Below are 12,305 nucleotides of genomic sequence, written 5' to 3'. Positions count from 1 at the left end.
CTTCGCCCCTTGTGATATGATGAGCAATATTGCAAGTGCAGACAGTTTGCGCAGGTGATGTGTGGCTCAGCTGTGCAGACCAAAGGCCTGGGATCTGGAAAATGCACTCTGGGGGTGCAGCTGCGCCACGATGAGGCGCCTGGTCGGAGAATTCATTACCGGCTAGGTGGCGTCGACGAGGCGTCATGTGACTTTCGGGAAGCGGGAGGTGGCTTGTCGGCAACGCCAATTGACTTTCGGTACGTTCCAGGCTGGGAGATGTACCTTACCCCAGCCACACACCACTTCCCGTGCGGGTTGGTTCCGTACCGAGGTGTGGCTTTACGGGGGCTGTGTGAGGTTTAATTTCGATACCGGGGCATTTCCCTTTGTGGGCGCGTAACGATTTCGAAATCGCGAATGGGTCAAGATTACGGATGCAGAAGCAGAGAGTGGAAGATGCCGGAGGGGAGCGGTGGGCGCATAGCAAGCACACACTCCGGACACATATCCAGGAGCCCCAAAGACTCGGATAGGTTTGGGGTGGGGATGGGATCTACCTTGGTCTGGAACCCGTCATTCTTGGTGTGGTGGGCGAGCGTGCCTGAATGAGGCAAAAGGTTAAGTGGCAGCTGGTGGTCCAGCTGTCTACCTAACTGTCTGTTCCACCCCTTGTCACGGATGGGGTATTGGGAAAGTATGAGGTGGTTTTACCTGATTTGAAGCGGTGTTGCGGTCTGGCTGTCAGACAGTCCCGAGTCTACTACGGAGGTAGAAGGAAGAAAGGTGTGGCTGGCCTGGGGAACGATTTGAGTTGGGAATTGAGTGCAGGTGGCTGATGTCATTGTGCGCCCCACACACACACACTCTCAAAGTCTGAATGGATTTGACCTGACGATGATGCGACTCAGCGAGTGATTCCATGTATGCAGGTGGACTTGATCTACTTTGTCTTGAACCTCCTTCTAGTTTGATTCGAGAAAAGTGGCAGACTGGCGATTGACGAAAGACAATTTCTTATCTCAGACTGATGAATATGAAGAAGCAATAGCCAAGAGGATGCGATCGACTGGTGACCGCCTTGGCAAGTCTTGTGTTCTGATGCTTGGCAAAAATGGGGCTTGGCAGAAGCTTGTTTTGGGCGCGCATTTGGTGCTGTCGTGTCTTGTTTTGCTGTGCAGGGTAGGATTGGAGGATTGGGGAGAGACTCGAGAGGCGTGGCGTCGGCTTGGCACGTCACCGGGGGTTGTGACGACATCAACGACGTCCTGAAGATGTCTGGATGCTGTTTGGATGGTTTGTTCGTGATGGCTCAATTGGACGGATTTCATCCGCAGGGAGTTTATTCGATGAAATGGCTATAAACACTGACGGGGCATTGCCTTAGTGAAAATGACAAGGGAAGTGGGAGAAGTTGAAAAGGCACCGAGGAAAGGGGGGCTACAACTGGCAGGGACGGGACCCGTTGCCCCGCTTTACAGACGTGAAAGGGGACTTGGGGAAGTCACTCATCAAGCAGTTGCACTTGCTATTCATCGCCTTGTACCTGAGATTGGGAAGGAGTGAGAAACAGGAAGAAACTGCTATTCGCTTGCTACTTTCCTTACTTCTCATGTCCTTCGTTACGTGGTCACTTTATGTGTGGCATCGGGCAGGGACGATGAATGAGAAATGTTCAAATGAGAATGGAAGGTGCCGATTCAGGGAAATTAGCGTCTGCGCATCGGTGGATGGCTGCAATCAACGGCGCTTCCCTACTATTGGTACCTCATTGCTGTGGTCACTGCCTTTGGTGAGGTGGTATCCGAACATACAATGTATGCAAACAAAATAAGGTAAGGTTAGGTAGGACAGACACACTACACAGCTGGATCTGACGTAGGGCCTGCCACTGTGAAACGCCCCCAGCCCATTCAACGCCATTCTCTCATCTCCCGTCTCTCACTCGTCTCTCCTCCCGCCTCTCATTGAGTACGGAGTATGGTTAATGTTGTGGTCGCCATGGGACCGTGACGATTTTCATCTTAGTGCCATCCAGGGGCCAAGAACTAGCTAAAGCTCCCTCGCTCCCCTTTCTTCTCTTCCAAACCGTCCCTCGTTCTTCTCACCTCCCGTCTCTCACACCTTTTTTCACCCTCACCACCGAGTCTCACACCTCGACCATCAGACATAAACTCTGAGAGCTCAGCCATCAACCGTCCCATCTCGAGCTGACTAAGGTCATCCGACAACCGAGTCAAGACTCAAGGGACCTTACAGATATTCGTACACGACTCGCACTCGTACCCTCCAGCTCTACTTCCCACTTTTCCGAGAGAAAAAAAGCACTTGCACTGCCTCACCTAGTTGCATATACGCTACTCCAGTCGACACACCCGCCGTTGCGCAAGGCCCAAACCAGACAGCTCGCGCTCGCGGGGCCACTTGTTCACCTTTCCTTCGCCGCCGTCACACCGCCGACCGACAGCGCAGTACCTCACACAGCCCGGCCGAGCCCAGTCGTTGTCGTCAGTTAGGCTCTCCTGCTCTCTGCAGCGCTGCACCGTTCTTCTCTATAGCGGCGGCAACCGGTCTTGGCTTGCGCGTCTTCTCTGCGGTCACAGGTGATTGGCTTGGCAGATTTTGCAATCCCTTCACATTTGACCCAAAGTACCGACCGTCTATCGGACTGGACCCGTCTCATCTCCGGCACCCCGGCCCCCAGACGCGGAAGACTTGCGCCAAGGAGGCCTCTCTCCCGCGCCACAGTTGATCATCTAATTCCAAAGCGCAAAGCTCTCATCTGCGCCATAAGAAAGACCAACAACAACAATATCATTGTCGATATCTTCTCTCATCCAGCATTTCAATATTGACATATCCATTCGTCCCAACGAGGAACCCCGGAACAAGGCCACTACAAGAACCCCGACTCACAGCTCGGTTCGCGTTTCGTCTCAACATCTGGGCGCTGATCTGAAGCGATCTGATCTTTGCCACAAAAAGCACAAGCCCAAGCACTCCACCAACACCCAAGTCACCAACACACCACCTTTACCTTACGAATACATTCGTATCCACCATCCGAATAGCCGTCGTCACCTCCAGGCGTGGCACGGCACAGCACAGCATGAACACCTGTGAGTACCTTTCTTCCCTTATTACCTAAGTCTTCACATTGAGCCAAAAGACCGAAATCCCATTCATTACCCGCCTACCCCCGTCCCCTATCCCCCCATCTTGCCCCCAGTCACCGTTGCATCGTCTTTCTTGGCAGGATAGCAGCCCAAAGGAACATTCGCAAAACACATTACACACTCTCATTCCGTTTCCCATATCATCGCTCTGTTAATTTGTTTCCCTTCTCGACGGACTATTGTTGTTATTGTTGTTTCTATCCCTCCGCCCCTTACCTCCAATTCCCATCCCTTTCCACTCGCAGGTGGGAGACTATCTTCTAGACTACCAATCTAGTCTCATTTCTCTCCCGCCAATTGCCTGTGCAACCGCCGAGTGTCAAGTGTGACCTCGAGCAGTTGTCTCTCATCCACACCACTATCTATCCCCGTTCTCTCCGTCGCCTCCACAAATCATTCCCACCTGCACTCCACACAGCTAGTTTCACGTCATTACCCTATTTCACTTAACGAACCATTTCCCTTGACCATACCTCACCTCACCTAACCAATTTTGTTTCCTACCTCACCCTTCCACACGTCAATCACGAAGCGCCAGCGCTCAGTCCGCTGCAAACACATAACTGACCATGCCGTCACTCATCGGCTCAGTCAACCACTTCGATATCAAACGCAAAGCTCACGGCCTCAGCCGCCGGAGTCAGGAGCAAACATGGAACCCATTCCGTCACGTATCATGGGAGAACCAACCCGGTAAACGATCCACCTGGGATGGCGCCAATCTCGAGGCACAGCGCGAGGTGCCCGCGGAAGAGAGGGAAACCGACGAGGCGATACATCACGTCCAGAGCGAGCCCGCACCCAGAGATTCCGAGACAGTACGCAACAGTTTGGGCAAGGAAACGAGATCAGGAACAGGAAGCGGCAGCGGCGACACAATGTTTGAGAACAAGCCCGAGGACGGTGGAGTAAGGAATCGAAAGACGGAAAACGCACAAGGCGAGGATTTGCCGCAAGACGAGGAGGAGAGGCCCAAAGCCAAGAAGCAGAAGTCCGGTCTGATTCGGCACGTCCAGCCGAAAACGCCATTCACCGTCGCCAACCAGCTTCAAAGAACCCTGCTCAGCTCATACATCAACATTTTGATCTTGGCAGCACCCGCCGGTATCGCCATCAGCTACGTCTCCTCTGTCAACAAGATTGCTGTATTCGTCGTCAACTTCATCGCCATCATCCCATTAGCAGCCATGCTGGGCTTCGCAACCGAAGAAATCGCACTGAGGACGGGTGAGACATTGGGAGGTCTTCTCAACGCAACTTTCGGAAACGCCGTCGAACTCATTGTCGCCATTCTCGCCTTGGCCGAAGGAAAGGTTTTGATTGTGCAGACGTCACTCATTGGCTCCATTCTCTCCAACCTGTTGCTCGTCATGGGCTTCTGCTTCTTCTTTGGCGGAATCAACCGACCCGAGCAATACTTCAACACCACCGTTGCCCAGACCGCCGCCTCACTCTTGGCTCTCGCAGTTGCCTCCGTCATCGTCCCCACCGTCTTTGACAAGAACGACGGCACCGACAACACCGTCCATGTCGCCGCTCTCTCCCGTGGCACAGCCGTCATTTTGCTCATTATCTACGCCTCGTACCTGTTCTTCCAGCTCAAGACGCACAACTCTGTCTTCAACGAGGAATCACAAAAGGTCGCCGCCAAGCCCTGGAGCCGCGGCGGCCTAAAGGAGGGCGCTCTCGCTCGCGGACTGGCCGGCACTGGAGCGCGCATGGCTCAGACCGGTGTTCGCGGAGAGAGTGAGAACGAGAGACAGGAGCTGAGCCGCATGATGATGCAGCGTCACGAGGAAGAAGAGGACGAAGAGGAGGAGCCCCAGTTGCATTTCTTGGTCGCCGTCGGCACTCTCACCGGCGCCACTGTTCTCATCGCCTTCTGCGCCGAAGCCATGGTCAGCTCCATCGATTACGTCACCAAGGAGGGCGGCATCAGCGAGGAGTTTGTCGGTCTCATTCTCTTGCCCATTGTTGGTAACGCCGCCGAGCACGCCACTGCTGTCACTGTCGCTATCAAGGACAAGATGGATCTCGCCATTGGTGTCGCCGTCGGTTCGTCTATGCAGGTTGCGCTGTTCCTGATTCCGTTGTTGATCATCATCGGCTGGGGGATGGGCAACGATGCCATGACGCTCAGCTTCGACCTTTTCCAGGTTGCTGTTCTGTTCGTCGCCGTTCTTCTGGTCAACTACCTGATTGCCGACGGCAAGAGTCATTGGCTCGAGGGGCTGCAGCTCATTTGTCTGTATGCCATTATCGCAACATGCTCATGGTGTAAGTCATACTCGCTGCGGATTTCATTACAAGAACAAATACTGACAAAAACGAATAGGGTACCCCGCCACTGGTGTTGCCGGCTAAGCCAGCCAACTGTCCTGTTACGACCATTTTTCATTTCATCAAAACTTTGTTCGAGCGTGTGTGCCAATTTTTCTATTCATATAATGTCTTGTTTTTCTTCAGGAAGGGTCGCCCTTTTCTTGATGTGTACATATAGGACCAAATGTGCGGGATTCCTTGGAGGAACTGTACATTGAACCCGCCCCTTTTGGGTATTTACCGAGACCACGGGCTTTGCAAGCCACGGAGGAGGGGGGGATATGTGTGTGTGCGAGTGAAGGAAAGAGAGTGATGAGACGAGAGTGAGGTACATGAGTCTATCGGCGTGTACATGCTGCCAGATGGAGAGCACTCGAAAAGAAATAACAACCAAGTTCAAACCTACATGCTCTCACCAGAACGTTTTTATGTTGATCCTGTGCCTATTCTTCATTGAGGTAGGAAGGTAGATGAGACTCATGATCATGAAGAAAGTCCCAACAATTTGAGCACTTTTCTGTTGGTTAGTAGATACCAGCCGTTTGGCAGCTCGTCCGCCTTGAATATGTTACGTTTGGCGGAACCTGCCATCCTACCTTGGACCTCAGTCAGCCGGTGGGATGGTGTCGATATTCGGTACGGTCATCCATGCCAGACGGGTAGTAGATCTCTAATGTATCGAGTCCGGTACGATCATCCCGCCTGCATGCTTCCAAGATTAACGAGGAATGCCCTGGTCAGGTTTGACTGCGGAAGTATGCAGCTCTCACCCCTTCCCTCTCTGCCCACTTGAAAATTCGAATTTCAGTTAGAATTAGTTGCTGTGGTCTATAGACCATTAAAACCTAAGTTGAAGTCAACTACTAGATCGGCTCTCCATCTATGTGCTTCTCTTTCGTGAGCCAAGTTTTGCATCCTCGACCCAGCTTGGCTTGAGGTCCAGCGATGCCTAGCTCATACGAGGTAGAAACCCGCACAGTCTAGCAGGACTGAAGGGGTAAAACAGAGCAATTTGCAACACTGCGGAAACACTCACTGCCTTTAGGCAACTTGTGCACTCGCTACGCAACTTTATCGCTCAGCTCATGTCTAGCTTGGGGTCCCGGAGCAGTCCGCGCCAAGATTCCTGTTCTCGGCTCGCAACCCCGCAGTTCACCACGCAGCAAGCGATTTCCCCCAACGGCCCGAATCGGGGTCGGTCAACCACCCACCCCCTTCACCGGATACCCCAAAGCATAATAGATTTGCCAAGTCACGTAGTAAGGAGATCACTGTGACTGAACCAGGCACAGAAAGAAAGAAAGCGGAGCAAAACTGCAACCTGCACATCATTGAGAACTTACAACCTCATTGGAGGGAAATCACGGACAACGGGTATGCATGCGCGCACCAGGCAGATCGAACCCCACACCAAGGCTACTCCCCGCTTCACCTCACGCAACCGCGTTCCCCGAGATGAAGTGAGGTGATGTTGCTGTTTACTACGTAGCCACGCGAGATCTCGGTGGTATGGATGTAATGGTTCAAATGCGGGGTTGGATTGGTCAATGGCCTTTTTAAAAGAAGGCCAAGGCCAATCTCAGTCATGGAGAGCTGTGTAGGTTAAGTTGGACCCGAACGTCAAGTTGTTATTTACGATGAAGGTTACGTCGAGCCCAGCGCTGGCTCTGTGCGCCAGCTTCGCGGTATGTGAGGCTCGGTCTCTCTGGTCTTCGAGCCCTGCGACGTACGGAGATGCGAGTTCGGATACGTATTTGCTCAAGACTGGGTATCCTATTGGCAATGGCAAACTTGGGGGTGAGTCTAGAGTCTAGACTTGAGAGTCTACTATCCCCATCCGTGACCATGATGTTGACGCGCTTCTAGCGATTCCGTTTGGTCCGCCTCATGCGGAGAAGGTCAATCTGAATATTGACTCTCTATGGGCTGGCGGACCCTTTGAGGCCTCGGTGAGTCTTCGAAATCGTCGAATGAGAAGTAAACATCTTACTAAAGGTGATTCCTGTCAGAACTACACAGGCGGTAACCCTACAGAGCCAAAGTACGACGCTCTTCCTGAAACCCGCTCATTCATCTTCGAGAATGGGACCGGAGGTAAAGACAGAACCTCGTTTGAGAACCAAGCCAGGGCCGTGTTGCTAACGCTCAATAACAAAGATGTCTCAGCCATCCTCGGCTCAGGAGCAAATTACGGTGGCAACCGCGTTCTCGCGAACCTGACAGTCACGATCGACGGCGTGGGCAACTACACCTCGTACAAACGCGCCCTCGATCTCACGACAGGCGTCCACACGACGACGTTCACTGCAAACGCAGCAGACTACGAAATCACCAATCTCTGCTCGTACCCGGATCAAGTATGCGTGTACCACGTCGCCGCCACCTCTTCTGCCGCAAGCAATGGCACAACGACCTTGCCCACCGTCACGATAGGTCTCGAGAACCAGCTCATTGAGGCAGATACCTATAATGTAACTTGCGGCGCGGACCACGTTCGCTTCACCGGCGTCACGCAGCTCGGCCCGCCCGAGGGCATGAAGTTTGACTCCATCGCGAAGCTCACCTCCGAGTCTTCATCCGCCGCCGTCACGAACTGCACGTCCTCTGGCCTTTTCAAAGTGACACCATCACCAGGCAAAACTACCCTTACAGTAATCATCAGCGCAGAAACGAACTACGACCAAAAGAAAGGCAATGCAGCCTCCTCCTACTCCTTCAAAGGCGCAGACCCAGGCCCCAAAATCGAATCCATCTCCACATCCGCCTCCTCAAAGTCCTTCTCCGATCTCCTATCCTCCCACATCGCAGACTACCAAACCCTCCAATCCGCCTTCACCCTCACCCTCCCGGACCCCCTCAACTCCTCCACCACAACAGAAACCTCCCAGCTCATCGCCTCCTACGACTCCACCACACCCAACGGCGGCGATCCCTTTCTTGAAGCCCTCCTCTTCGACTACGGCCGCCACCTCCTCATCGCCTCCTCCCGCGCAAATTCTTTACCTGCCAACCTCCAGGGCCGATGGACGGGGCAGCTCTGGCCCGCGTGGAGCGCGGATTACCACGCCAATATTAACCTGCAGATGAACTACTGGCACGCGGACCAGACGGGGTTGGGGGAGGCGACGCAGGGGGCGCTGTGGGATTATATGGAGGATACGTGGGTTCCGAGGGGCACGGAGACGGCGAGGTTGATATATAATGCCAGTGGATGGGTTGTGCATAATGAGATGAATGTGTTTGGACATACTGCTTTGAAGGAGGGCGCGGAGTGGGCGAACTGTAAGTTACTATCCCCCCTCCCCCTTTTTTTCTTTCTCTCCCTTCCCATATAGCAGACTTGAGTCGGCTAACACCACCAAAGACCCAGCAGCAGCAGCCTGGATGATGCAACACGTCTTCGACGCCTACGACTACACCCGCGACGCAACCTGGTTCGCCTCCCAAGCCTACCCCCTCATCAAGGGCGTCGCCGCCTTCTGGCTCACCCAGCTCCAAGACGACGCCTTCTCGCGCGACGGAACGCTGGTAGTGAACCCCTGCAACAGCCCGGAGACCGGCCCCACGACGTTCGGCTGCGCGCACTACCACCAGATGATCCACCAAGTCTTTGAGTACGTCCTCCTCGGGGCGTCCGTCCTCCCCTCTGCTTCTGCCGAGGATCAAACGTTCCTGGACTCCGTCTCCGAGTCCCTCGCGAAATTGGATAAAGGTGTCCACGTCGCGACGTGGGGCGGCCTCAAAGAATGGAAGCTCCCCGAATCGGCGCCGTATAACTCGGATAAACCGTCTACGCACCGTCACTTGTCCCACCTGACGGGTTGGTACCCGGGTGCCTCCATCTCCTCCTTCTTAGGCGGCTACGCTTCCAACGCTACAATCCAGTCCGCCGTCCGAGAGACGCTCATCTCGCGCGGGAGGGGCAACGCGCCCGACGCGAACGCAGGCTGGGCCAAAGTCTGGCGGGCGGCGTGCTGGGCGCGGTTGAACGATACCGAAAGAGCCTACGACCAGCTCCGGTACGCGATCGACGTGAATTTTGCGCAGAACGGGCTGAGTATGTATTCCGGGACGGGAGCGCCGTTTCAGATTGATGCGAACTTCGGGTTGAGCGGTGCGGTGTTGAGTATGCTTGTCGTGGATTTGCCGCTGCCGTACGGGTCCCGGGAGGTTGAGGTGAGGACGGTGGTGCTCGGGCCCGCTATCCCGGCGAGGTGGGGCGGCGGGAGCGTGAAGGGGTTGCGGATCCGGGGTGGCGGGGTTGTTGATTTCGGGTGGGATGCGGAGGGGGTTGTGGGTGAGGCTGTTGTTGTTTCTGGGAGTAGAGGTGGGGGTAAGGTGAGGATTGTGAATGTGAAGGGGGAGAGTTTGGCTGAGCTGTAAGTTGCTCGTACAGACAAGCTTGATTGATGATACATTGGGCTACAAAATCAGTGCAAAGAAGCAATAACATCGCTATTATCGACGTTAACATGTGGAACGTATCGTGAAGGCTAGCAATCCGGGATGTGAGGTGCTACTGCCAAATGCCATGGCCAGCTGTCAAACACTACACGAACTCGAAGAGTCTCTTAGACTTCAACTCTTCCCCGTACCCGACATTCCTGACTTACACCCGCGCTTCTCAAGTAAACTGGACAGACGGATCTTCTAATCTTAGGGGTTTGACTTTGGAATCTGGCTGCTTGATAGTAAGGGACATCTGTCTATCTAGCATATCCTCTATACAAGAGTCATTGGCGCAAACCAGCATCCGCAAGTGAACAACATCTCTCCGTCCACAAGCTTACTAATATACCTCCCACAAAGGATCCGTTTAGTTCCCTTTTTAGTGCTGACAGGCGAGAGCTCGTGGCCTGCTTGACGCTGCATCCAATGATTTGACAGAATCATGCTGATCCGTGGTGTTTGTGTTCCTCGTTCTCTGCCTAATTTATCGGAACGAGGAACTCGTAAGGCGATTGGCGTGGTCATACCCGTCTGTTGCGCAGAGTACTGAGAGGGTCGCACACTTAAAATCAACCACAACTCTCAAAGATACAACACACTTCGCCTACTTCTCCATCCACAATCATAAACAAGAAATATGACATCGTGGCAACAAGAAGTACCGGCCCTGAGGGCAGACATCAACGGCGAGGTTCTCCTGCCCGGCGATGAGGGATACGAAGACAGCCTCGTGCGATGGTCCATCGTCTGCATCAGACCAGCGGTAAGCCCCTCCACCACAACTCCCTTTCGGTCCAGCACGTACAGAACACCTCTGAAGCCTCCATAGGGCATAGTCGTCAAGCCAAAGTCAGCCCACGACGTCTCAGCAGCCATCCGCTTCGCCACGAAACATGACATCCCCTTCACCACCAGCGGCGGAGGCCACTCCACCGCAGGAACCTCATCCTCAGACGGCGGGATGGTCATCCACCTGGCATCCCACCTCCGCGACGTGACAGTCGACCCCGCAAAACGCCTCGTCACCTATGGCGGCGGCTGCACCTGGAAGGACGTCGACGCCGCGGCCTGGAAGCACGGCCTCGCGACCGTCGGCGGGACGGTATCGCACACGGGCGTCGGCGGGCTCGTGCTTGGCGGCGGACAGGGGCTGTTGAGCGGGCTTCACGGCCTCGCGGTCGACTGTCTTGTTGAAGTGGAGGTTGTTCTCGCGGACGGTTCGATTGTTACTGCGTCCGAGACGGAGAATGCGGACTTGTTTTGGGCGCTGCGTGGCGCGGGCGCGAGTTTTGGTGTTGTTACGAGGTTTACTTCCGAGGTGTTTCCTCAGGGGAAGGTGTGGTATGGGGCGTTGATGTTTGCTAGCTCGCAGCTGCCTGCGCTGGTTACTTGGGCGAATGAGTTTGTGGAGAGGATGGATGGGAGGCAGTATGTTATCATGGGATTTGCTTATGGTCCGCCGGGGCCGGATGCGAAGCCTATGATTATTGTGCAGCCATTCCACAATGGGACGACACAGGAGGCGACCGAGGGCATCTTCAAAGGACTCCTTGACGTTGGACCGCTGGTGAACATGGCGGCCGAGATGGACTACCCAACAGCCAACACGATTCTTGATGAGCTCCAGGGCCCCGGCGCAAGACGGCTGATGGGCGGAGCGAACCTCACCGCGCCATTCGAGCTAGCCAAATGGGAAGAGATGAGCAGCGAGTTTTACTCGCGCGTCGACGAGGAGACGGCCAAGGGCAACGACATGCGGGGAAGTATCCTAGCTGTGGAAATCTACAGGAAGGACAAGGTGGTGAGCGTGCCGTTCGGGGCGACATCGTACTCGAACCGCGGGACGTACTTTGACTGCATGGTCTTGACTTGCTGGACGGACCCAGCCAAGGACGGCATGATCAGGGGCTGGAACCGGTCTTTGGCGGCAAAGATCAAAGGGGAGAATCACACTGGTGAGAGGGGCGGTGTGGGACAGTATAACAACTATGCGAGCAGCGATGTAGGTGTCACGGAAGGGTTTGGGGAGAATGCGAAGAGGTTGGTGGAGTTGAAGAGCAAGTATGATCCGGAGAACCGGTTCTCTCGCAGTCCTTGGAAGATTGTTGCCTCGTAGAAGGTAGACATGGCTTGATCATGAGATTGGGGTCGGTTCATGCACCCTAAGTACTAAGCTATATCTAGACGTTGCATCCCTTTGTAGCGCCCAAGTGAACTCTTGTCCGTTAGGTCTAGTCGGGAATTTCACAAATCATCCAATACAGTGGAATCCCAGAGACTTCACGATTGAAGTATGAGGCTGGTGTCGAGAGAGTAGCTGCCAAGGGTATCCGAGGGCTGCATAACCATTGCGGAACATCGAATAATGTTCGAGTGATG

At 54.3% G+C, this 12,305-nt stretch overlaps 3 protein-coding genes across 3 annotated transcripts; all 3 read left to right on the top strand.

The window, feature by feature from the left end:
• Nucleotides 1-3,724: 3,724 nt before the first annotated feature.
• CTAM01_02647 (calcium/proton exchanger) lies at nt 3,725-5,519 on the top strand (the record flags this gene model as incomplete). Its single annotated transcript, XM_060518685.1, has 2 exons — nt 3,725-5,432; nt 5,491-5,519. The coding sequence occupies 2 exons, from the start codon at nt 3,725-3,727 to the stop codon at nt 5,517-5,519; spliced, it is 1,737 nt and encodes a 578-aa protein (XP_060386488.1).
• A 1,595-nt stretch (nt 5,520-7,114) lies between these two features.
• Nucleotides 7,115-9,860, top strand: CTAM01_02646 (uncharacterized protein; the record flags this gene model as incomplete). The annotated part of the gene is made up of 4 exons (XM_060518684.1): nt 7,115-7,274; nt 7,344-7,426; nt 7,487-8,759; nt 8,842-9,860. 4 exons carry the CDS (start codon nt 7,115-7,117, stop codon nt 9,858-9,860), a joined length of 2,535 nt encoding a protein of 844 aa, XP_060386487.1.
• A 703-nt stretch (nt 9,861-10,563) lies between these two features.
• On the top strand, nt 10,564-12,042 carry CTAM01_02645 (uncharacterized protein; the record flags this gene model as incomplete). Its single annotated transcript, XM_060518683.1, has 2 exons — nt 10,564-10,689; nt 10,756-12,042. 2 exons carry the CDS (start codon nt 10,564-10,566, stop codon nt 12,040-12,042), a joined length of 1,413 nt encoding a protein of 470 aa, XP_060386486.1.
• Between the last annotated feature and the right edge of the window lie 263 nt (nt 12,043-12,305).

This window comes from Colletotrichum tamarilloi, assembly GCF_030869305.1.
Source record: "Colletotrichum tamarilloi strain Tom-12 chromosome Unknown Scaffold_6.1, whole genome shotgun sequence".
In the NCBI taxonomy this organism is placed as follows: Eukaryota; Fungi; Ascomycota; class Sordariomycetes; order Glomerellales; family Glomerellaceae; genus Colletotrichum; species Colletotrichum tamarilloi.
The sequence above is the reverse complement of the archived record's forward strand: the minus strand, read 5'-3'. Positions and strand labels throughout refer to the sequence as shown.